General features: G+C 44.3%; 1 protein-coding gene across 2 annotated transcripts in view; it reads left to right on the plus strand.

Annotated features, from left to right (window-relative positions):
• Positions 1–25,700, plus strand: part of adat2 (adenosine deaminase tRNA specific 2) — a 72,603-nt gene that overhangs the window by 33,878 nt on the left and 13,025 nt on the right. For both annotated transcript variants that reach the window (XM_059985528.1, XM_059985527.1), the window contains one exon: positions 4,675–4,781. In XM_059985528.1, coding sequence (XP_059841511.1) covers positions 4,675–4,781 — 107 coding nt within the window. The remainder of the gene's footprint in view (positions 1–4,674; positions 4,782–25,700) is intronic.

Consider the following 25,700-nt stretch of genomic DNA (forward strand, 5'->3'; position numbering starts at 1 on the left):
CCATCATTCATTCTTTCATAGGAGCGTAGTGCTTCACAACTCCCTGCCTCTAATTACCTATTCCTCCCACACAACATTCAAATCCAAAATGTTACCTTACCACTGCTCTCTGTTTTACCTTTTGTCTCGTCCTACTTTCGGTGGAATTCAGCAGTAGAGCATTTCCATAAATAACTTGCATTTCTACAGAATTATTGAGAACTTTTACAGAGTCATAGAGTTGTACAAGATAGTCTAACTTGTCTCTGTCAAGCAAGGTGTCTCCCTGAACTAGTCCCATTGGCCTCCATTTGGCCCACATCCCAGTCCAAACCAGGGATTCCCAATCTTTTTTTTAATGCCACCGACCAATAAGCAAGGGGTCAGTGGACCCCTGCTTCTAAACCTTCAACACTGCTCAATCCTGATGAAGGGTCTTGGCCTGAAACATTGACTTTTTATTCCTTTCCATAGATGCTGCCTGATCTGTTGAGTGCCTCTGGAATTTTGTGCATTGCTCTGGGCTTGCAGCATCTGCATAATCACTCGTATTTAAGACTTCTCAAGCTATTTTGCAGCCAAGTGAGTATTTTAGTGCAGCATACATGGAATGCTGGAGAAACTTAGCAAGTCAGGCAGCATCTGTGAAGAGGAGTAAACAGTCGACATTTTGGGCCGAGAGCCCTCATCGGGATTCAATGAAAGGGAGCTGAAGCCAGACTAAGAAGGTAGGGTCAGGAGGAGGAGCTTGTGTGGCAGGTGAGAGGGGAGTGTGGCTGGGTTGGAAGGATGAAATAAGCTGAGAGGTGATAGGTTTTCTTTCCTTGAAAGACATTAGACAGATGAAGTCCACGACATCTGTGAGACCCAACACAGATGAGGGCAAACAGACACAAAATGCTGGAGGAACTCAGCAGGTCAGACAGTGTCATTAGCTGATGTTTTGGGCTGAGACCCTTCAGGACTGGAAAGGAGAGGGGGAAGATGTCAGAATAAGAAGGTGGGAGTGGAAACAGTACAGCTAGAAGGTGATAGATAATGAGAAGGTGATAGGTTAAATCAGGTGCAGGGGAAGGTAGGTGGTTGGGAGGTGACAGGTGGAAAGGGTAAAGGGCTGAAGAAGGAGGAATATGATAGGAGAGGATAGTGGACCACAGGTGAATAGGAAGGAGGAGGAGGAGCACGAGAGGGAGGCGATGGGCAGGTGAGGAAAAGAGAAGAGGTAAGAGGGGAGCCAGAATAGGAAAAATAAAAAGAGAAAAGGGGACTGGGGGGGGAAAGCTACTGGGAGCTAGAGAAATCAATGTTGATGCCATCGCATTGGAGACTGGTATGCGGTGGTGCTCCTCCAACCTGAGAGTGTCCTCAATGTAGCAGTAGGGGAAGCCATAGACTGACATGTCAGAAAGCGAATCCGAAGTAGAATTAAAAAGGGTGGCCAACGGGAAATCCCTCCTGTTGTGGCAGACGGAGTGAAGGTGCTTGACAAAGCAGTCCCCCAATCTACATCAGGTCACACCAATATCAGGGAGGCTGCATTAGCAGCACTCTTTCACTATTTCTGCTGTTCTCTCCTCTACATGCCAATCACCTCACCTCTCCTGGATCCGCCTATCACTGTACGCTCCAACTCTTCCCCTCCACCTCTTTGTAGTGTGGCGCTATTACACCGCGGGACGTTGGAGCTCTGAGTTGAGTTCCAGCGGAGTTTGTATGTTCTCCCTGTGAACTACATGGATTTCCTTCGAGTATTCCGATTTCCTCTCTCATTCCAAAGATGTACTGGTTATTAGATTAATTGGTGATTGTAAATTGTCCTGTGATTAGGCTAGGGTTAAATCGATGAGTTGCTGGGCAGTGCAGCTCACTGGGCTGGAAAGGTCTGCACCTCTTTGAATCTGTAAGTAAACACCTATTCATCTTGGTGAGGAATCAGAATCAGATTTATTAAAACTGCATTGTATTTGTTGTTGAAATTCATTCTTTCACTTCAGTTCTACAGTGCAAGTAGGTACAACAATTGTGCATTATAAACATAAATAAATAAAGCAAAAAAGGAATAATGAGGTAGTGTTCACTGGACTGTGCACCAGTCAGAAATATGATGGGGGTTGGGGGAGAAGAAGCTGTTTCTGAATTATTGAGTGCAGGTTTTCTGACGTCTAAACCTCCTCGCTGATGGTAATGAGAAGAGGGTAAGTCCGAGATAGGAAGGGTCCTTAATGATGGATGCCCCCTCCATTGAAGCACTTATTCTCCATAAGGCCGCAAGATATTGGAGCAGAATTAGGCCATTTGGCCTATTGAGTCTAGCCATTTCATCATGGCTGATTCAATTTTTCTCTCAGCCCCAATCTCCTGTCTTCTCCCCATATCCCTTCATGCCCTGACCAATCAGAATCTATCAACCTCTGCCTTAAGTATACATACAGACTTGGCCGCAACTCCCTGGGGCAAAGAATTCCACAGGTTCACCACTCTCTGGCTAAAGAAGTTCCTCTTCATCTGCATTCTGAAAGGGCACCCCTCTATTCTGAGGTTTTGTCCTCTGGTCTTAGACTCTTCCACCATAGGAAACATCCTCTCTACATGCACTCTATCAAGGCCTTTCATGATTCGATAGGTTTCAATGAGGACAACCCTCATTCTGAATTCTAGTCAATACAGGCTCAGAGCCATCAAGTACTCTTCATATGACAAGCCTTTCAATCCTGGAATCATTTTCGTGAACCTTTGAACCCTCTCCAGTTTTAGCACATCCTTTCTAAGATAAGGGGGCCCAAAGCTGCTCTCAATACTCAAACTGAGACCTCACCAGTGTTTTATAAAGTCTCAACATTATATCCTTGCTTTTATATTCTAATTCCCTTGAAATGAATGCTAACATTGCATTTGCCTTCCTCACACTGTTCAACCTGCAAATTAACCTTTAGGGAATCCTATCCTAAGTCTCTTTGCACCTCAATTTTTTTTGTATTTTCTCTCCATTTAGTAAATAGTCAACCTTGCATTTCTTCAACCAAAGTGCATGACCAGACTCTTCCCAACACTGTATTCCATCTGCCATTTCTTTGCCCATTTTCCGAGTTTGTCCTTCTGTAGCCACTCTACTTCCTCAAAACTAACTGCTCCTCCACCTATCTTTGTATCAACTACAAACTTTGCAACAAAGCCATCAATTCCATCATCCAAATCATTGACATATAATGCAAAAAGAATTGGTCCCACACAGCGCCCTGTGGAACACCACTAGTCACTGGCAGCCAACCCAGAAAAGGCTCTCTTTATTCCCACTTTTTGCCTCCTACCAATCAGCCACTGCTTCATCCATGTTAGAATCTTTCCTGTAATAATGACCTTGATGGTGTGGAAGGTTGTGCCCTTGATCGAACTGGCTGAGGCTACAATCGTCTGCAGCATTTTACAATCCAGCACATTGACCCTCAATACCAAGGTATGATGCAACCTGTCAGAATGCCCTTCACTCTATGTGGTTAAGTAGAGCAGCTGATATACTTTGTTCATTAGCATGGGGTGTGTGGTTAGCATAAGGCTTTCCTCCCACGGTGCAAAGACCTACGGGTTAATTTTGGTAAGTTGTTGGCACGCTATGTTGGCGCTGGATGGCGAGTGACACTCGTAGATTGTCCCCAGCTCATCCTTGAACTGTTTGTTGTTGAAGTAAAGGATGTATTTCACAGTATGTTTCAATGTACATGTGACAAATATTGCTAATCTTCAATGGAAGAGGCAGGGAGTGGGAATCGGAAAGCTACCTGAAAGAATTGAGTAGCACACACAAAATGCTGGAGGAACTCAGCAGGTCAGGCAGCATCTATGGAGAGGAATAAAGAGCCAATATATGGGGAAGGGTCTCAGGCCGAAATGTCGGGTCTTTATTCCTTGTCATAGATGCTGGCTGACCTGCTGAATCCCTGCACCATTTTGTGTGTGTTCCTCTGGATATCCGGCATCTGCAGCATCCCTAGTGTTTATGAAGGGAAGTAACTGTTCTTGAACCTGGTGATATCGGACTTCAGGCTTCTGTACCTGAGCTGCGAGGAGGTGGCATAGCCAAGATAGTGAGGATCGTTGATGATAGGTGTTTCCTCTTCAGGCAGTGCCTCAAGCAGATACTACTGACGGTGGGGAGGGATGTGCCTGTGATGTATTGGGCAGAATCCACTGCTCGCTGCAGCTTCCTACATTCCTGCACATTTAAATTCCCAAACCAGAATATGATACAAAATGTCAGGAAACCTTCGACAGTTCATCAGTTGAAATTCAGTAGCTTATTCTGCTCCTACATCTTGAGTCCTGATGAAGAGTCCCAAATCAAAACCTCCACTCTTTGTTTCTTTCCATAGATGCTACCTGACCTGCTGAGTTCCTGCTGCATTTTATGTGTGTTGGTCTGGATTCCCGGCATCTGCAGAATCTCTTGTGCTGAGGAAAGAATTGAAGAAGGCAGATGTGACGGGTTGGCTGAGCTCTTTCTGCCTTGTGTCATTCTGGGCCAGCAGCCATAACGTTTGGCATTTCCCTTTCCAGGAACCAATTAGATTATTAAAAGAAAATGCAAGGGAAGTCCAAGAGGTTGGATGGGGAAAGAGGGATTGGTAAGGGGTGGGATGGAGCTGGGTGGGTGGTTTTATTTGGAAGAAAGGCTCTTTGTTTTCCTGAACTTCATGTCAGACATTCCACTAGTGGTGTACGGCTGTCGGAATGAGCGCTTTGGAGGCTGTGGTTCAGTGCTGAATGTTCCCGCTGATAATTTACAACGCACTGGAGCACCCTTCAAGGTAAACCTATTACAATGATCTGCATGCAACGTCTTTGCATTATAACGAGTTCCAACTAGTGCCCTGGAGGCGCATTGGGACTGTGGATCATGAGACAGGGGAGCAGAATTAGGCCATTCAGCCCACTGAGTCTGTTCCACCATTCCATCATGGCTGATTTATTATCCCTCTCAACCCCATTCTCCTGCCTTCTCCCTGTAAACTTCGACACCCTTACTGATCAAGAACCTATTAACCTTTGCTTTAAATATATCCACTGACCTTGGCTTCCCGTAGGGAGGAATTTTGTTAGCCAGTGGAATTCATTACTACAGACGGCTGTGGAGGCCAAGGCCGAGACCCTTCAACAGGACTAGAGAAAAAAACGATGAGAAGTCAGGTACGAAGGTGTGGGGAGGGGAGGAAGAAGTACAAGGTGGTAGGTGATAGATGAAACTGGGAGAGGGAGTGGGGTGAAGTAAAGAGCTGGGAAGTCGATTGACGAAAGAGACAAACGGCTGGCGATGGGGGAATCCGATAGAGGACAGAAGGTCATGGAAGAAAGGGAAGGGGGAGGAGCACCAGAGGGGCAGGTAAGGTAAGAGAGGGAAATGGGGAATGGTGAAGGAGAGGGGGTTGGCATCACTTGAGAAATTGAGTTCATGCCATCAGGTTGGAGGCTACCCAGACAGAAAGTGTTGCTCCTCCAATCTGAGTGTGGCCTCATCATAGCAGTAGAGGAGGCCTTGGAATGACATTTGGGAATGGGAAGTAGTGTTAAAATGGGTGACCACTGGGAGATCCCACTTTTTCTGGTGGGTGCTTAGTGAAGCAATTTCCCAATCTACATCAGGTCTCACCAATGGACAGGAGGCATCACCGGGAGCACCAGACACAGTATATGACCCCAACAGACTCACAGGTGAACTGCTGTCTCACCTGGAAGGACTGTTTGGGACCCTGAATGGCAGTGAGGGAGCAGGTATACGGGCAGATGTAGCATTTGTTCCACTTGCAAGGGTAAGTGCCAGGAGGGAGATCAGTGGGGAGGGACAAATGGACAAGGGAGTCACATAAGGAGTGATCCCTGCGGAAAACAGGAAGTGGGAGGTGGGGAGGAAAGATGTGCTTGGTTGTGGGATTATTCCGCCATTTCCAACAGGATCCCACCAACAAGCGCATCTTCCCCACCCCCCAACTTTCTGCTTTTTGCGGGATTGCTCCCTACACAGCTCCTTTGTCCATTCGTCCCTCCACAATGACCTCTCTCTTTGCACTTATCCTTGCAAGCAGAACAAGTGTGACACCTTCTCCCTCGCTGCCATTCAGGGCCCCTGACTGTCCTTACAGGTGAGGCAACACTTCACCCGCGAATCTTTTGGGTCAATCACTGTATCTGTTGCTCCCGGTGTGGCCTCCTGTATATCAGTGAGACCTAACATAGATTAGGAGACCGCTTTGCCAAGACAATAGACCACCCCAAAATGCTGGAGGAACACAGCTGTCCAGGCAGCATCTATGGAAAAGAGCAAACAGTTGAAGTTTTAGGCTGAGACCCTTCATCAGGACTGGAGAAAAAAGACAAGAAGGCAGTGTAAACGGGAGGGGAGGAAGAAGTACAAGGTAGTAGGTGATAGGTGAATCTGGGAGAGGGCAGGGATGAAGTAAAGAGCTGGGAAGTCGTTTTGTGGAAGGACTGAACCCTGCAGAAAGTGGGGGGGGGGGGGGGGGAGGGAAAGATGTGATTTGTGATGGGATCCTGTTGGAGATGGCTGAAGTTACAGAGAGTTATGTGGTGGGTGCAGAGGCTGGTGGGTGGTAGTTGAGGACAACAGGAACCCTATCCCTGGTGGGGTGGTGGGTGGTTGGGGTTAAGGCATCCCTTTCTCCTATCGTCAACTCTCCTCTCCTATCAGACTCCTTCTTCTCCATCACTTTACCTTTCATATTTGCCTGGTTTCACCTATCACCTTGCTGTCCTCTTTTTATTCCTTTTATTTTATTTTTATTCCACCATCTTTTTATTCCTTTCCTGAAGAAGAGTTTTCATCTGAAACATCAACTGTTACTTAATTTCCACAGATGCTGCCTGACCTGCAGAGTTCCTCCAGCATTTTGTGTGTGTTGCTTTGGATTTGCAGCACCTGCAGACTTTCGTGTGTTTATTAAAAGCAAAGCAATGCCCTTTCCTCCTTCCCATCCACCCACACACACAGACAGTCGTCCAATCACAGGCCAGACCTCCTATTACATGGTAGGCCTCCTATCAGAGGCCTGGCTTTCAATCACAGGGCAGGCCTCCAGTTTCCAGACTTTGACTATCGGGCTTTGACGTCTCGATTTCTGAGTAACCTGCAAGCACTGTTTGTTCATTTGTTTGGTTATTCTGTGCCGTGTCATATGACATGGGAGATCATGGTCTTTCCATGACCATGATTGTTCTCGGTAAATTTTTCTACAGAAGTGGTTTGCCATTGCCCTTTTCTGGGTGGTGTCTTTACAAGATGGGCGACCCCAGCCATGATCAATACCCTTTAGAGATTGTCTGACTGGCGTCAGTGGTCACATAACCAGGGCTTGTGATGTGCACCACCTGCTCCCATGGCTTCACGTGACCCTGAGTAGGGGGGCTAAGCAGGCACTACATCTTGCCCAAGGGTGAGCTGCAGGCTAGCAGAGGGAAGGAATGCTTTGCACCTACTTTAGTAAAGACATATCTCCACCTTGCCATCTAACTGGTTGTAATAAAACACACAAAATACTGGAGTAACTCAGCAGGTCAGGCAGCACCTATGGAGAGGAATAAGCAGTTAACGTTTTGGGCCAAGACATCTTTGCCAAGATGGGAAAGGAAGGAAAAAGTGGGCGAGTGGTTGAGGGGGCATGACACAAGAAGCTCAGTGGGAATAGGGGGAGAATATAAAGGGCTGTAGAAGAAGGAATCTGACAGGAGAGGCTCTGATCTTTGGTATCGACCCCTGGACTAGCTGATGGTGGAAGCCCAAATTCCAGGTTCAAAAGATCCTGGAGTGTGTTGCATCTGCAGGATCTCTTGTGTTTATTAGTTTAAAAGGATGCCTGGAAGTCATCAATGTCTTGGAAGGCCATAGGGTCTGTATCCATGCCCTATGACTCCATAGCTCCTGGGAAAAATCCTGGAAAGAGTAGCTTCATGAGGAAAGATTGTTTATGTCATTGTCCAATACAAGAGTGTAAAGGAAAACTAAATGACTGATACTCTGAATCCGATGCAGCATAAAAACACAATAAGCATAAAGAAGGCGATATAAATATACAATAAATATAAAAACAATCCTATAAAACAGAATGTAAAAGTAACTTTGAGTATGGTTGTATATACAGTAATTGGCCACATTACCAGGTACCTACTGTATCATATACTTCAGACACTGCATAATGCTACTCCGCATAGCCCTGTTTCATTGCAATTTTTAAAAATAACAAAAATTAATTCTAAACAACACTTAAAACTTCTCAAGAGCGGCCGCCATTACAGTAAACATCCAATCAGCCAATGAGAGTGGATTACATACACTCTGAGCCACTCATAGCCAATCACGTATTAGTGCATGCTCTGCCTCCCCTGCGTGTGTAAAAGTCCTTGCCCCCTCGCCAATATATTTAATCTTTTTTCACCCGTAATGTCTGGAAAATGGCCTGTAGCTTCCAGTGAGGGTAGTACATCTGAAGTGTCTAAGAAAAGCAGGAGCATGGATGTGAAACTTCAAATGGTACGTTTGAAAGCTAGTGATCATCGGGTTGATGTTGGCGCCTCTTTGAAATTGGCTACATCGACGATCAAAACAATTATGAAAAAATTCAGACAAGATAAAAGCTTCTGCAACAATGACCTCAAAGTTATCATCAATGAAGGTGACTCATTCAAGGAGCCATTTGCTTGAAGAAATGGAATATAGACTAAATATATAATTTATCCAGCTGATAATAATGGAAAAGGCAAGAAGCATCTTCAGTCATATTCAAGCAGAGGAAGAAGATATGTCAGTAACATTCACAGCCAGCAGAAGTTGATTTGGTAGATTTAAACAGTGTAGTAACCTCCATAGCACACGCATCTCTGGTGAAGTGGCTGGCACAGCAAGGCAGCTTGTGATTTTCCTGCAGCTCTGAAGGGCATAATGGAAAAGAGTTATTAAGATCCGGAGCTTGTCTTCAATTTTGGAAAAGAATGCCTTCTCGTTCTTTCATTTCCCAAGAAGAGAAGCATGCATCTGGGTTCAAGACTGCAAAGGACGGGTTAACTCACTTGCTAGGAGGCAATGCTACAGGAGTCTTTTAAGTTAAAGCCTATTATTGTGTATCACTCTGAAATGCCAAGAACAATGAAAGGCATTTTAAAGTCAAGTCTACCAGTGAATTGGAAATCAAGCAAGAAAGCCTGGGTGACAATTGATGTTTTCTAAAGTTGGTTTGTTTCACATTTTTGTGCAGCAGTGAAGCTGTATTGTGAAGAGCTTGACCTTCAACCTAAAGCCTGTCGGTACCTGATAATGCCCCAGGCCACCCTAAGAATCTTGGCGTGCTTTGGAACTGCATTCCTGTAGAAGTGGTTTACCTTCCACCCAACACCACTCACTTACTCCAACGAATCAAAGAGTAATATTGAATTTTAAAGGCTATTACCTTCCTCGCACAGTCAGGCAACTTGTAGAGGAACGAAAAGATCAAGACAAACAATCCATAAGGCAATTTTGGAAAAACTAACAATCTCAGAGCAGTCTGGGATGAAGTAACTTCAAGCTGCATGAACGGAGTGTGGAAGGAGCTATGGACAGAGCATGCAATGGCATCCTAGGATTTCAGGCGGAACCAGTCATCCACAACATCGTTGAACTGGCCAGTGAAACAGGGTTAGAGGATGTTAATGATGGCAGTCTTGAAGGGTTACTACATTCTCATGGTGAGAGCCTTAATAACAAAGAGCTTCGAGATTTGGCAGAATTACGCACCCTGGGTGAATCTGAGGACACCGATGGAGAAGAAGAAACATCAGCAAGGAACTCACCACAAAATTCCTCAGCACTAGCATCACCACGATGACACAAATCATGGACCAGTTCATCGATAGTGACCCAGCAAAGCAATAAGGCAAAGAGAGGTGTTCTCGGCATATTTCCTGCTACCAAGAGCTGCGTCATGAGAGGAAACTTAACAAAAAGCTGTCAAATCTCGATGCCTACTTGAGGAAGAAGCCAAAGTTAGAAGAGGACCCACAGCCTGGTCCCTCCTCTACGATGTAACCACCATCCGCTCCCCTTTGCTGCTTCTGTGATGTGTTGCTGCTCCGCTGATGTACAAGTTAGGCCTATTTGCGTGTTTGTTACTCCACAAATTATTGTCTGTACATAAAATAATATCTCATATATGTCAGGTTTGATTTTTTTTAAATCAGGCACACGTGTCCTTTTACGTAATATTATAATGACCCTGCATAGCGTGATTTTCATAGCACTCCACTTCAAAGGAATGCATCCTCAACATCAAGAGGGGTCTGAGTATGAAGTGGCCACTGAGTACCTATTCATGGTTAGCTGCTGCTGTGGCCCATCCACTTCAAGGTTCAGTGTGTTGTGAGCTTAACAATGCTCTTCTGCAAACCACTGTTGTAACATGCTGTTATTTGAGTTCCAGTCACCTTTCTGTCAGCTTGAACCAGTCTGGCCAGTCTCTTCTGACCTCTCTCATTAACAAGGTGTTTTCATCCGCAGAACTGCCACCCTCTGGACGATTTTTGTTTTTCACACCATTCTCTAGAGACTGTTCTGCATGAAAATCCCAGGAGCTCAGCAGTCTCTGAGATCCTCAAAACACCCTGTTTGGCACCAACAATAATTCCATAGTCAAGTCACTTAGATCACATTTCTTCCCCATTCTGAAGTTTGGGCTGAACAACAATGGAACCTCTTGACCATGTCTGCATGCTTTTATGCATTGAGTTGCTGCCACATGATTGGCCAATTAGAAATTTGCATTACGAGCAGGTGTATGGATGTAGCAAATAAAGTGGCCACTGAGTGTACATACATTGCACGTACATAAAGTCACACTAGGTGCAGGAGTACCTGAACATAAGGTGACCTCATTGTCACCATCATTGAAACTAGATTGTCATTCCAGATTTAGTTATCAAATGAATTTAAATTCTCCAGATGCCGAGTTGGAATTTAAGTGTGAGTCTTTAAGTTGCTAGTTCCTGCCTCATTACTTGCAGGGTAATATAAACACTGTGTTGACACAGCGCTGGTTTCTGTGATCAAAGGAAACATGTTGCTCCATTTGATCTGAGCCATAAGACCGAGATGCAATAGCAGAAAAAGCTGGTATTCTGTATCTGACACAAAACACTACGAGTGCAATCATGCTTCTTGTGAATAGGAAGGTCCTGATGATACTGAATGCACACAGTGCACAGCTGGTAGAGTCGCTGCCTCACAGCGCCTGGGTCCCAGGTTCAGTCCTTACCTTGGGCACTAATCGTATAGAGTCCAGACCTTCTCCAGAGTGTTACCCTAGAATGCTCCAGCTTCCTCCCACTCGCCAAGACATGATAATTAGCAGGTTAAACCACTGTAAATTGTGCGAGTGAGTTCATGTACGGAGATCCAGTGAAAAACCTGCCTTGAATACTGCTCATATGGATTAATTCATTACACAGTTTACTAAGGTCACGCAAGACAAAGCAATAACAATGAAGGGGCACAATGTTAGGGAGCGGTTAGCTTGACGTTATCACAGCTTGGTGTGTCGATTCTGGCGTTCCTCTAAGTACATCTGTATGCTTCTCTTGTGCGTGTGGGTTTCCTCCCACAATCTAAAGGCATATCACTTCGAAGGTTCATTGGTCATTGGAAATTGTCCAGTGATTAGGCTAGGGTTAAATCAACAGCGTGCTAGACAGCATAGATCGAAGGACTGGATGGGCCTGTTCTGCACTGTATCTCTAAATAAATAAATAAAGTGTAATAGCTATAGAAAGAGTGCAGTGTAGATAATAACGTGCAAGTTCATAACGAGGTAGATGTGAGGTCAGAGAGATTGGTTTAGTAATTATACGAGTGAAAGAAACAGAAAAGTTTTTTCGGCAGAGAGTGCTGAGTGTGTGGAATGGGCAGCCAGCAGCGGTGGTGCAGACAGAGACAATAGGGTCATTTAAGAGACTCCTGGATGGATACATGGAGCTCAGAAAAATAGAGAGCTATGGGTAACCCTAGATAATTTCTAAGGTAAGGACATGTGCGACACAGCTTTGTGGGCTGAAGGGCCTGTATTGTGCTGTAGGTTTTCTCTGTTCCTTTGTTTCTAGAAAAAGGCTTATAAATTAATGGAGAGAATTTAAGGGGTGAGCTCCTAGAAGCTAATAGCAGTCACCAAAAGTGAAGATGGAGGGTGATGGAGTAGATGGAATCACAAATAATTGTTGTGACGGACTGGATATCACAGAGAAGGGAAGAGACAAGTGTGAGCTAGGACAAGTAAGATAGAAGGAACAGTCAAGGGTCTGGAACTGGGTAAGGCTCAATTTTCTCCACACATGCAAAGTAGTAGAGGAACTCGGCAAGTCAGACAGCATCTTAATAGGCACCTGTTAGTCTCGTGAAACCATGGATTTCCACCTTGGAAGGTTTCCAGGGTGCAGGCCTGGGCAGGTTTGTATGGGAGACTGGCAGATGCCCAAGCTGCAAGCCTTCCCCTCTCCACACCACCAATGTTGTCCAAGGGAAGGGCACTAGGACCCAAGCAGCTTGGCACCGGTGTTGTCGCAGAGCAATGTGTGGTTAAGTGCCTTGCTCAAGGACGCAACATGCTGCCTCAGCTGAGGCTCAAACCAGTGACCTTCAGATCACTAGACCGATGCCTTATCCACTAGGCCACAACAGCAACTGTGGAGGATAAATAAATAGTTGACATTTCAGCAGTCGAAATATCATCAGTAGTGGAGAAGATGCTAGAGTCCGTTATTAAAGATGAAATAGTGGCATATCTAGATAGCAGTGATAGGATTGGGCCGAGCCAGCATGGATTTACCAAGGGTTAATCATGCTTGACTAATCTATTGGAGTTTTTCGAGGATGTAACCAGGAAGTTAGACAAGGGAGATCCAGTGGGTGTAGTGTACCTCGATTTCTGTATCTGATAAGGTCCCACATAGGAAATTGGTGGGTAAAATCAAAGCTCATGGCATTGGGGGGAAGACATTGACATGGATAGAAAACTGGTTGGCAGATAGAAAGCAAAGGGTAGCGGTGAATGGGTGTTTCTCAGAACGGCAGGTGGTGACTAGTGGGGTGCCACAGGGCTCGGTTTTGGGACCACAGCTGTTTACGATTTACGTCAATGATTTAGATGAAGGCATTGAGAATAACATCAGCAAGTTTGCTGATGATACTACGCTGGGTGGCAGTGTGACATGTGATGAGGATGTTAGAATTCATGGTGACTTGGATAGGCTGGGTGAGTGGGCAGATACTTGGCAGATGACCTTTAATGTGAATAAGTGTGAGGTTATCCATTTTGGGAGTAAGAACAGGAAGGCAGATTATTATTTGAATGGTGTAGAGTTCGGTAAGGGAGAAATACAAAGAGATCTAGGAGTCCTTGTTCATCAGTCACTGAAAGTGAATGAGCAAGTGCAGCAGGCAGTGAAGAAGGCTAATGGAATGTTGGCCTTTATTACAAAGGGAATTGAGTAGAAGAGCAAGGAAATCCTCTTGCATTTGTACAGGGCCCTGGTGAGACCACACCTGGAGCATTGGAGTTTTGGTCTCCAGGGTTAAGGAAGGACATCCTGGCTACAGAGAAAGTGCAGCATAGATTCACAAGGTTAATTCCTGGGATGTCCGGACTGTCTTACGCAGAGAGGTTAGAGAGACTGGGCTTGTACACGCTGGAATTAAGGAGATTGAGAGGGGATCTGATTGCAACATATAAGATTATTAAGGGATTGGACAAGATAGAGGCAGGAAATATGTTCCAGATGCTGGGAGAGTCCAGTACCAGAGGGCATGGGTTGAGAATAAGGGGTAGGTCATTTAGGGCAGAGTTAAGGAAAAACTTCTTCTCCCAGAGAGTTGTGAGGGTCTGGAATGCACTGCCTCAGAAGGCAGTGGAGGCCAATTCTCTGGATGCTTTCAAGAAGGAGCTAGATAGGTATCTTATGGATAGGGGAATCAAGGGATATGGGACAAGGCAGGAACCGGGTATTGATAGTAGATGTTCAGCCATGATCTCAAAACGGCGGTGCAGGCTCGAAGAGCCAAATGGTCTACTTCTGCACCTATTGTCTATTGTATCAACTGTCCATTTCCCCCAGTAGATGTTGCCTGACCCACTGAGTTCCTTCAGTATTCTGTGTCTGTTGCTCAAGATTTCCCCTATCTGTAGTTCCTTGTGTTTTTGACTGTTTTGTAGTCTTGTTTGCTTTTGTCGTGTTGTCTTCCCTCCCCTTTATCTATAGTGAAAGACGAGGGGAAAACATCTCATCTACCGACGTGGTCTTCAGTGCATTTTACTAACAGGGAAATACCTTCCACAGTAGTGCACTGTGTGCATTGGCCTTCAGAATCTTTGGACTGCTTCGATGCATTCACTATCAGGAAGGTTCATGTTAGCCCAGGGTGGCCTTGGATTAGATTGCACCTCATTCAATTTGCCTCTGGAGAGCTTATCATAGGTGGGCATTGACATGGTGGGCAGAAGCCTGCTCTTGTGCAGTAGGACTCTCTAACTCCAGGATATCTCGCCCTGTTAAATTCCCTTTCATCTCAATCTCTTAAATATTTGAAAGTTTGAGAGGAGACCTTTTCTTAAACCTTTCTTGTAACTGTGTCTTGTGATTGATCCAGAACCCCAGGACTATCCAGGAGGGTTGGTGACCTCCATGTACTGAGGTGGAATCGATTAGATTTGGGGATGAAGGGCTACAGCCAAGTTGTAGGTGACTACCAGTGCTGGAACGCTTGGTTTTTAGTACAAAGATTAGCTTTATTTGTCACTTGTACATCAAAACATACAGTCCGAACGCAAGGGAATCTGCAGATGCTGGAAATTCAAGCAACAACACACAAAATGCTGGTGGAACACACCAGGCCAGGCAGCATCTATAGGGAGAAGCGCCGTCGACGTTTCGGGCCGAGACCCGTCGTCAGGACTAATCGAAAGGAAAGATAGTAAGAGATTTGAAAGTAGTGGGGGGGAGGGGGAAATGCGAAATGATAGGAGAAGACCCGAGGGGGTGGGATGAAGCTAAGAGCTGGAAAGGTGATTGGTGAAAGTGATACAGAGCTGGAGAAGGGAAAGGATCATGAGGAGGGAGGCCTCAGGAGAAAGAAAGGAGTGGGGGGGGCAGCACCAGAGGGAGATGGAGAACAAGCAAACAACTAAATATGCCAGGGATGGGGTAAGAAGGGGAGGAGAGGCATTAACGGAAGTTAGAGAAGTCAATGTTCATGCCATCAGGTTGGAGGCTACCCAGCTGGTATATAAGGTGTTGTTCCTCCAACCTGAGTTTGGATTCATTTTGACAACAGAGGAGGCCATGGATAGACATATCAGAATGGGAAGGGGACGTGGAATTAAAATGTGTGGCCACTGGGAGATCCTGCTTTTTCTGGCGGACCGAGCGTAGGTGTTCTGCGTCGGGTCTCTCCAATATATAAAAGGCCACACCGGGAGCACCGGATACAGTATACCACACCAGCCGACTCACAGGTGAAGTGTCGCCTCACCTGGAAGGACTGTCTGGGGCCCTGAATGGTGGTGAGGAAGGAAGTGTAAGGGCAGGTGTAGCACTTTTTCCGTTTACAAGGATAAGTGCCAGGAGGGAGATCGGTGAGAAGGGATGGGGGGGACGAGTGTACAAGGGAGTCGCGTAGGAAGCGATCCCTGCGAAAAGCAGAAGGGGTGGGGGAGGGAAAAATGTGTTTGGTAGTGGGAAACGTACAGTCAATAGGTTTGTTCTGCATCAATGGCCAACACAGCCCGAGGATGTGCTGGGTCAACCCAAAAGCATTGCCATGCATCTTGAGCCAACGTGATATGCCCACAAATGACTAACCCTAATCCATACAGTTTTGTGTAAAAAAAAATTGGAGTACCCAGAAGCAACACATGTAGACACTGGGAGAATGTACGAATTCCTTACAAACAGCAATGGGATTTGAACATTGATCTTCTGAACACTTGCACTGTAAAACATTATGCTCACCACTGCACAACAGTCTGAAGTGTGAAGGAGATCCTCTCAGGTACAAACAAAAATAAAAAAAACAATAGGCATCAGCCCAGGGTCTCTGATTTGCTGCAGAAAAACTCCCTATTGATTCAGATTTATTTATCATGTGTGTTCAAAACATAGACTAAAGTGCGTCGTTTGCATTAACAACCAACCCAATCTAATGATATGCTGGGGGCAACCCATCAACATTGCTTACTCACAATGTTCAGCAGAGCAATTCAAGCCGCAGCAACAAAGATAGTCTTTCTTTAAAATTAGCTTTATTTGTCTGTGACTCTGTTGTCCATTCATCCCTCCCCACTGATCTCCCTCCTGACACTTATTCCTCAAAGTGAGGCAAGTGTTACTCCTGCACATTCACCTCCTTCTTCCCACCATTTAGTACTTCCGTGTGAGGTAACACTTTCACCTGACAGTCTGTCAGGATCATCTACTGTATCTGGTGTTCCTAGTGTGACCTCCCCTACATTGGTGAGACCTAACGTAGATTGAGGACACCATTCTGTCTGCAACAGCAGGTGGGATTTCCTATTAGCCACCCATTTTAATTCTGCTTCCCATTCCCATTCTCACATCTCAGGCCATTGTCTCCTCTACTGCCACAGTGAGACTACTCATTCCAAGTAAGAACTGGAATTTGATTGTAAACAATGTAGGACAGCTGAAGCCTGATTGGTTGAGGACTAAGCATCATCCCTGATGAAGATGGCCGAGCTTGTCATTGAAACATCAGTTAAAATTGATATCTGTACCCTTGGAAGCCCGAGAAGAGCTTATTCAACACCTCGTTCTGTCTGAGTAGCCTCCTACCTGATGGCAGGAACATCAATTTTGCTAATTTCCCCTCCCCTTCTTTCTTTATCCGTTGCCCATTCTGGCTCCGCTTTTACTCCTTCCCCTCAACTCCCTATCACCTCCTTCAGGTTTCCCTCCTCCTCCACTTTCCCCTATGGTTCGCTGTCCTCTCCTATCAGATTCCTTCTTCAGCCCTTTACCTTATCCACTTACCACCTCCCAGCTTCTCAATTCATCCCTTCTCCCCAACCCACTTGGTCTCACCTATCATTTGCCAGTTTGTATTCCTTCCTCTCCCCCTATCTTCATATTCTGGCTTTTTCCTCGTCCTTTTACAGTCAGTCCTGATGAAGGGTTTCAGCCTGAAACAGTGACTGTTTATTCCGCTCCATAGAGTTCCTCCAGCATTTTGTATGTGTGCGTGTTACTCTAGATTGAGCTGAAGGGCAGGAAGGTTGAGGGGAGGGTGTAAATTGGTATATTACTGTCATATACTGAGGCACAGTTGAAAACCACTGAATTTTGCATGTCATCCATATAGACCGTTGCATAAAATCAGGACATCAAGATAGTACATCATCTTCATCAGGTGCCATGCCCAGTTTGAGCTTTGACTGCCATGGCCCACACACTCCTGTTTCGGGTCAAGTGGATCAACTCATTAGTATTCATTTCCAGTTCTCTGGCTGCTGTCTCCAACATCATTTGTCTTTGCCTTCCTCTTGCTTTCTTCCCTTCAATCTTTCCCATAATTACTGTGCATTTTGACTCCTCTTTCCTAATCAATTGTCCAATGAAGTCACATTGCCTTTTCATGATCTCATACATTATTTCTCTTTTTGTGCTTGCTCCGTTCATGACATCCTCGTTGGATATTCATTTTGTCCATGATGTTCTTTGCATCCTCCTCAAAAGCCACATCTCTGCTGCTTCAATTCGTTTCCTCATGTTGTTCAACGTTCTGAGCCATATAACATAACTGGATAAACATAACATTTCCATTTTCTGAGGCGGGTTGTCATGCCTAGTTTAGTATTGGTCACTAGACACTTCATTCTCGTAAAGGTGTCTTTTGCCATCCCTATTCTTCTTTTGATTTCCATGTCGCACCTGCCATCTGATGTCACCCAGCTTCCTAAGTAGCAAAAGTTCTGTATTTGTTTTATGTCTTCCGTGTTTATTCTCAGCCTTCAGATAGGATTCTCCTTCTTTTTGGATATCACCATACATTGTCTTTTTGCAATTGATAGACAGACCCATTTTTGCACTTTCTTCAAAAACTGTATCTTATTTTTTGTAATATTGTTTCACTGTACACATTAAACAAATCGGGAGAAAACACACCCTTGTCTAACGCCTCTCTTGATTTTGTAAACTGACTCACTTCTCCACTGGCAGTTTGTTCCCAGTACAGATTTCCGATTAGGCAGGGGTTTTTCGAATCTAGATGTAGAGTTTCCTGTAATATTTCAAATAACTAATTGTGCTTCACTTTATCAAATGCTTTTGTGTAGTCGATAAAATAAACAAACAAATCTTTTTGCACTTGAATAGCTCATTCTGATAGTAGCCTTAACATCAATATCGCATTTCTTGTACCTTTGTCTTTCACAAAACCACTTTGTTCTTTACTTATTTCAGCTTTCAGCTCTTGTCATCAAAATTCTTAGAAGTATCTTGGTGATATGACTCATTAAACTTATGGTCCTATGTAATTCACATTCTATCGCTCCAAGTTTCTTAGGAAGAGTGATAAATACTGATTTTTTTCATCTATTCTGGTATTATTCCAGTCTCATCAATGTCATTGATTAAATCAGTAAGTTTTTCAATTCCATAAACTTCAAGGGCGATAATTTGTTCTATTACTAATTCATCAAGACCTGCTGCCTTTCCTTTTTTCATCTTATTTATTGCATTACGAACTTCAGATTTTAAAATTCTGGGACCTTCAATGGTCTTCTTAATTTCTGGTTTTAAACCTAAATAACTGAAGAATAACTAGTGTTGGCGTGTGGCCTAGTGGATAAGGCATCGGTCTAGTGATCTGAAGGTCACTGGTTCGAGCCTCAGCTGAGACCTGGAGCAAGTCACTGAACAACACATTGCTCTGCGATGACACCGGTGCCAAGCTGCTTGGGTCCTAGTGCCCTTCCCTTGGACAACGTTGGTGGCGTGGAGAGGGGAAGGCTTGCAGCTTGGACAACTGCCAGTCTCCCATACAACTCTGCCCAGGCACAAATCCATGGTGTCACGAGGCTAATGAATGCCTATTTATTTTATCTAAAGAAGCAAAAACCTGAACGATCCCCTTGACTACTCACAATTAATTGAAGAAGAAAACTTTTTGAGACAAAAATTTACAATTGAAGTAAGGAATTCAATCTAGAAATTAAATCTGTTGAAGATGATAGCAAACATGTAGAAATGAAGTTTAACTCTCTAAAAGATGCCTTGGTAGAATCAGCAAAGTCAGTGATTCCTAAAAAAGAAAAAGGCACAAAGAATAAATGGATGACAGATTAAAATCGACAATCTAATGGAAGGAAGCAAATCCTATAGAATGTAAGTCCTTAAATTAAAAATTTTAAAGCTTATGTCAAAAAGCCAATGAAGAATGGTTAAACCAGGAATGTGAGCAACGAGAAAGAATCCTTATTACTGATCCAAAAAGGTTACGTCAACAGATCAAGAATATCACTGGTAAAAAGATCCTCTGTTCTTCGGGTGGATGTTTGAAAGCAAAGGACAGTACCATTATCATGGAAGAAGATGAGATTGTGAACAGATGGATTGAGTATGTTCTGGAATTGTTTGAAGACGATCGAGGCGAAAAACCAAAAATTAAGAAGAACATTGAAGGTCCAAGATAGTACAAGGAATAATAATAGCAGAATGCAGAATAATGTGTTACAATTGCATAGAAAGTACAGTGCAGGCAGACAGTACTGTCCAAGACAACAAGTTAGATTGTAAGGGCAAGAGTCCTAACTGTATAAGAGAACTATTCAGCAACAGCATAGAACAACAGCATAGAAGCTGTCACTGAACCTGGTGATATGTGCTTTCAGAGGATTTCTAAGGTGAGGAGTTACTGCGGTGTGGGGAGCATAAGGGAAGTCAGATTCCGACTTGTTTATTTACCATAGGTACATTGAACCATTCAGTGAATTGCATTATTTGTGTTAACAACCAACACAAGTAAGGACATGCTGGGGACAGCCCACAACCATTCTGGCGCCAACATGGTACATTAACAACTTTCAGCAGAACAAAATAGAACACAACAAGCAACAAAAGAAACACTTTTCAACACAGCCACCCACGTATTTGTGGAATCCTCCAACCCTAGGACAGCCCTTCATCAGCCTCCTGTGGACACAGAGATTCGCAGACATTGAGCTTCAACTTGGCCAGCTCAAGACCTAAGACCTAGGCTTCTGCAGATTTCCGGATTTCCAATCGGCCTTCCGGCTTTGATCTTCGACATTAATGCCGGGGCTCGCCGATGACAATGAATGAGGACCCTGGACAGTAGACCTCAAACTGCAGTCTCACTGAGTGGTGTACCAATCGGGGTCACCGGCCCTTGTGCTTGCTATCGCCGTAGAACTCTGATTCCGGAGCTGTGGTCCACTCGGTGACAGGGGGAGGCCTCCAGCCCGCGTCTTCACAGGTCCGACCACTGATGTCCATTATGGCTGACCTTCAAGCATGGAGCAGAGGCAGAGGCCTATACTAACACATGTAAAATGCTGGAGGCACTCAGGAAAGGAATAAAGAGGTGATGTTTCTGGCCATGGCTTCCATCAGGACTGGAAAGGAAGGAGGAAGAATCACCCCCTCCCCCACACTGCCTGAACTGCTGAGTAGCTCCAGCATTTTGTGTGTGTTACTCTGGATTTCTGACATCTGAAGGATCTCTTGTGTTTATGAGAGGCCTAGACCCCTACACATTTATTTATTTAGATAGAGAGCACAGAATACATCCTTCAAGCTGCGCTGCCCAGCAACCCCTGGTTTAACCCTAGCCTAAACATGGGGCAATTTACAATGACTAATTAACCTCCTTGCCGATACGTCTTTGGACTGTGTGAGGAAACTAGAGCACCCGGAGAAAACCCATGCATTACATGGGGAGGGAGTACAAACTCCTTACAGAGATTGAGCTCCAAACTCTGATGCCCTGAGTTGTAATATCTGTCCCTAAACCCTATCCATCCCCTATCTCCACTCCCTGTACCCAAAACCATCCCTAGAGTCTGCAGTGAGGCCAATGCTTGTGACTCTTCGGGTGATACACCTTGTCGTGCCTCACTAATAGGTGAATGACTGAGGATCTGGAAGTGTTGCAGTCCATCATTGCTTGCCCCCAACTCTCAATCATCCCACTCCATTGACCTGCTTCATGTTGTGAGCTAACTTAATTAATCTTGAGTTGACAACTTTAATGAGCCTTGGGGGGAAAAAAATACTTCTACTATCTAATGGTACTTCAACCAGAAATTGTGTCAGAACAGAGATACTTAATTCTGTTTATTTATTTTGTGACTTACTTTTCAGTAGCATATGCTTATTGAGCTTGTAGTTAAAAGTTGGCAGGGTAAACTTAAACAATCACTAAAACACAGGTGGGTGAGAGGAGATAAGATCAAGGTGCATGGAATTTGAAGAGGGTGAGGTAGAATGAATAAGGATTTATTTTCCACAACACAGGTGCTTAAATCTAAAACTATTAATGCAAAAGTAGGTAAGTTATAATTACTTACTTATGATGGAGGTGTACACAAAATGATAAGAGGATAGATCGTGTGGACAGCCAGAGACTTATTTCCCAGGATGCAAATGGCTTATACAAGAAGACAAAGTTCTGAGGTGATTGGAGGAAAGTACAGATAGCTGTCAGTGGTAGGTTTCTTTGACAGAGGGTGGTGGGTGCGTGGTACATCCTGCCAGGGGTAGTGGTAGAGGCAGATGCATTAAGGGGCATTTAAGAAATTCGGAGATAGCCATATAGTTAATAGAAAAATGGAAGGTTGTGTAGGAGGGAAGAGTTAGATTGATCTTGGAGTAGGTTAACAGCTCCTGGGCCAAAGAGCCTAAACTGTGCTGTAGTGTTCTATATTCTGTGTTCAGTGACACACTGGCCTTCATCATTCAGCGCATTGACTATAGGAGTTGGGATGTTGTGTAAGGCTGCACCTGGATTTTGGATACCCTGGTATAGGAAAAGCTTATTAAACTACAAAGAATGCAAATGTTGCCAGGACTCGAGGGCTGAGGTTGGACAGGCAAGGACTTGGAGCACTGGGGGGCGGCAATCTTATAGAGGCTTATAAAATCATGAGGAGCATAGATAAAGAAAGAAAAGATAAATTAATTTTAATTGTCACAAGTACATCAAAACATACAGTTTTGTGTCAAATCAAATCAGTGAGGATTGTGCTGGGCAGTCTGCAAGTGTTCTGGCACCAGCATAGCGTGCCCACAATTCACTAACTACATCTTTGGAAAGTGGGAGAAACCGATATTGGTCCATGGCATAAAAAGTGGTTGGGGAAAAAAATATAGAGGGATATGGGTCAAATGCTGGCAAATACCGAGCTAGGCTCTTATCTTTGAAGCAAAGAGGCAACTTGATAGTAGTGTGCAAGATGATAAGAGGCACAGATAGAGTGGACAGAGACTTTTCCCAAGATGGAAATGGCTAATTTTAAGGTGATTGGAGGATAGTATAGTGGGGAATGTCAGAGGTAGGTGTCTGACACAGAGTGCTAAGTTTGCACAGCCGTGTGTAGTGGCAGAGGCAGATACATTAGGAACATTCATGAGAATCTTAGATAGGTACATGGATGAAAGGAAAAAATGGAGATTTCTGTGGGATGGAAGGTTTATATTGATCTGGGAGTAGGTGAGGTGGTCAGCACGACATTGTGGCCGAAGGGTCTGAACTGTGCTTACTGTTGTATGTTCTGAATGGGACTAGCTTTATGGTATTTTCAGTCGGTATGGATGATTTGAACCGAAGGGCCTTCTTCCTTGTATTAGCAAGTAAACAGCGTGGAGAAGACAGTTTAATCTCCAACAGAGGACGGGGATCAGAGTAGTTATTTTGGTCAAGTGTGTAATTAGCGGGAGGAGAAACAGTGTGGCAGAGAGAGCAAGTGAAAATTATTGAGGTACAGCGTGGAATAGGCTCTTCTGGCCCTCAAGCCACGCAGCCCAGCAATCCCCTAATTTAATCCTAGCCAAATTTACAATGACCAATTAGCCTACCAATCAGTATGTCTTTAGACTGTGGGAGAAAACCAGAGCACCCAGAGGAAACCCACACAGTCACGGGGAGAGCTTACACATTCCTTATGGCCAGCAGTGGGAATTGAACCCTGGTCGCCTGTACTGTAAGGTGCTGTGCTAACCTCTGCACTACTGTGCATGATGGTGAAGGTGGGGGCTACACAGGGCCAGCATCCATTGTGCAAATTAGATTTTTCTTCCCCCAATAAGTGAAGATCGAGTGAATTCAAAGCTGTGTCTATTTTAATGCAAAGTGTGTAACAAGTAAAGTAGATGTACTCAAAGTTGATGTTTCCAATTGTGGGGGAGTCTAGGACCAGAGGGCACAGACTCAGAATAGAGGGACATCCATTTACAGCAGAGATGAAGAGTAAGTACTTTAGCCAGAGTGTGGTGTGGCTGGAGAATTCATTGTCTGTGGAGGCCAAATTGTTGGGTATTTTTAAAGCAGAGGTTCATAGTCAGGACATTAAATGTTACAGGGAGAAGGCAGGAGAATGGGGTTGAGAAGGATAATAAATCAGCCAGGATGGAATGGTGAATGTTCAATCTGAATGCCCTAATTCTCCAATGTCTTGTTGTTTTATGGTCTAAAGCTTTAATGGAGATGAGGGGCTGCTATACTGTTGCTATCACCAGAACATGGCTGAGAGTCGGACAGGACTAGCAACCCAATATCTCAGGGTATGGGGTTTCCAGAGGAGACAGCTCATGTAAATGGGGTATTCCACTGCAGGTTAGAGACTAAAGCAGGATATCCTAGAAGGGTCCTCAAACAAGACCACATGGGTAGAGATTACAAACAAAAAGAACGTTGTCTCTTTTCCGGTGTATATTACAGACCTCCCAACAGTCAACAGGAGATAGAGGGACAGTGACCAGATATCAGGGGTGTCGTACAAGGGGACTTTGATTACCTAAATTTTAATTGGCATTGCCTTATTAATATAACCATATAACAATCACAGCACGGAAACAGGCCATCTTGGCCCTCCTAGTCCGTGTCGAACCCTTAATCTCACCTAGTCCCACCTACCCGCACTCAGCCCAAACCCTCCACTCCTTTCCTGTCCATATACCTATCCAATTTTACCTTAAATGACACAACTGAACTGGCCTCTACTACTTCTACAGGAAGCTCATTCCACACAGCTATCACTGTTTGAGTGAAGAAATACCCCCTCGTGTTTCCCTTAAACTTCTGCCCCCTAACTCTCAAATCATGTCCTCTAGTTTGAATCTCCCCTACTCTCAATGGAAACAGCCTGTTCACGTCAACTCTATCTATCCCTCTCAAAATTTTAAATACCTCGATCAAATCCCCCCTCAACCTTCTACGCTCCAATGAATAGAGACCTAACTTGTTCAACCTTTCTCTGTAACTTAATTGCTGAAACCCAGGTAACATCCTAGTAAATCGTCTCTGCACTCTCTCTAATTTATTGATATCTTTCCTATAATTCGGTGACCAGAACTGCACACAATATTCCAAATTTGGCCTTACCAATGCCTTGTACAACTTTAGCATTACATCCCAACTTCTGTACTCAATGCTTTGATTTATAAAGGCCAGCATTCCAAAAGCCCTCTTCACCACCCTATCTACATGAGACTCCACTTTCAGGGAACTATGCACAGTTATTCCTAGATCTCTCTGTTCCTCTGCATTCCTCAATGCCCTACCATTTACTCTGTATGTTCTATTTGGATTATTCCTGCCAAAATGTAGAACCTCACACTTCTCAGCATTAAACTCCATATGCCAACGTTCAGCCCATTCTTCTAACCGGCATAAATCTCCCTGCAAGCTTTGAAAATCCACCTCATTATCCACAACACCTCCTACCTTAGTATCATCGGCATACTTACTAATCCAATTTACCACCCCATCATCCAGATCATTTATGTATATTACAAACAACATTGGGCCCAAAACAGATCCCTGAGGCACCCCGCTAGTCACCGGCCTCCATCCCGATAAACAATTATCCACCACTACTCTCTGGCATCTCCCATCTAGCCACTGTTGAATCCATTTTATTACTCCAGCATTAATACCTAATGACTGAACCTTCTTAACTAACCTTCCATGTGGAACTTTGTCAAAGGCTTTGCTGAAGTCCATATAGACTACATCCACTGCCTTACCCTCGTCAACATTCCTCGAAACTTCTTCAAAAAATTCAATAAGGTTTGTCAAACATGACCTTCCACGCACAAATCCATGCTGGCTACTTCTAATCAGATCCCGTCTATCCAGATAATTATAAATACTATCTCTAAGAATACTTTCCATTAATTTACCCACCTTTATTTACCTTTATAAAGGCTCTAAGGTTGGCATTTTTGAGGTATGTCCAGGAGACCCTTATGACAGTGTATATAGATCAAGGATCAACTTTATTCGTCTTTATTCGTCATGTATATTTACATGTATTCAGAATTTGCTGTGGTGTGTTGGTCAGGATGTGACATGCAGCGAAAAACAACAATCAACATTCAAAGTAAATGTACTATCAAAGTACAATATGTCACTATATAAAATCCTAAGATTTACTTTCTTGCGTGCGTTC

Source organism: Hypanus sabinus, chromosome 12 (genome assembly GCF_030144855.1).
Source record: "Hypanus sabinus isolate sHypSab1 chromosome 12, sHypSab1.hap1, whole genome shotgun sequence".
NCBI classification, from domain to species: domain Eukaryota; kingdom Metazoa; phylum Chordata; class Chondrichthyes; order Myliobatiformes; family Dasyatidae; genus Hypanus; species Hypanus sabinus.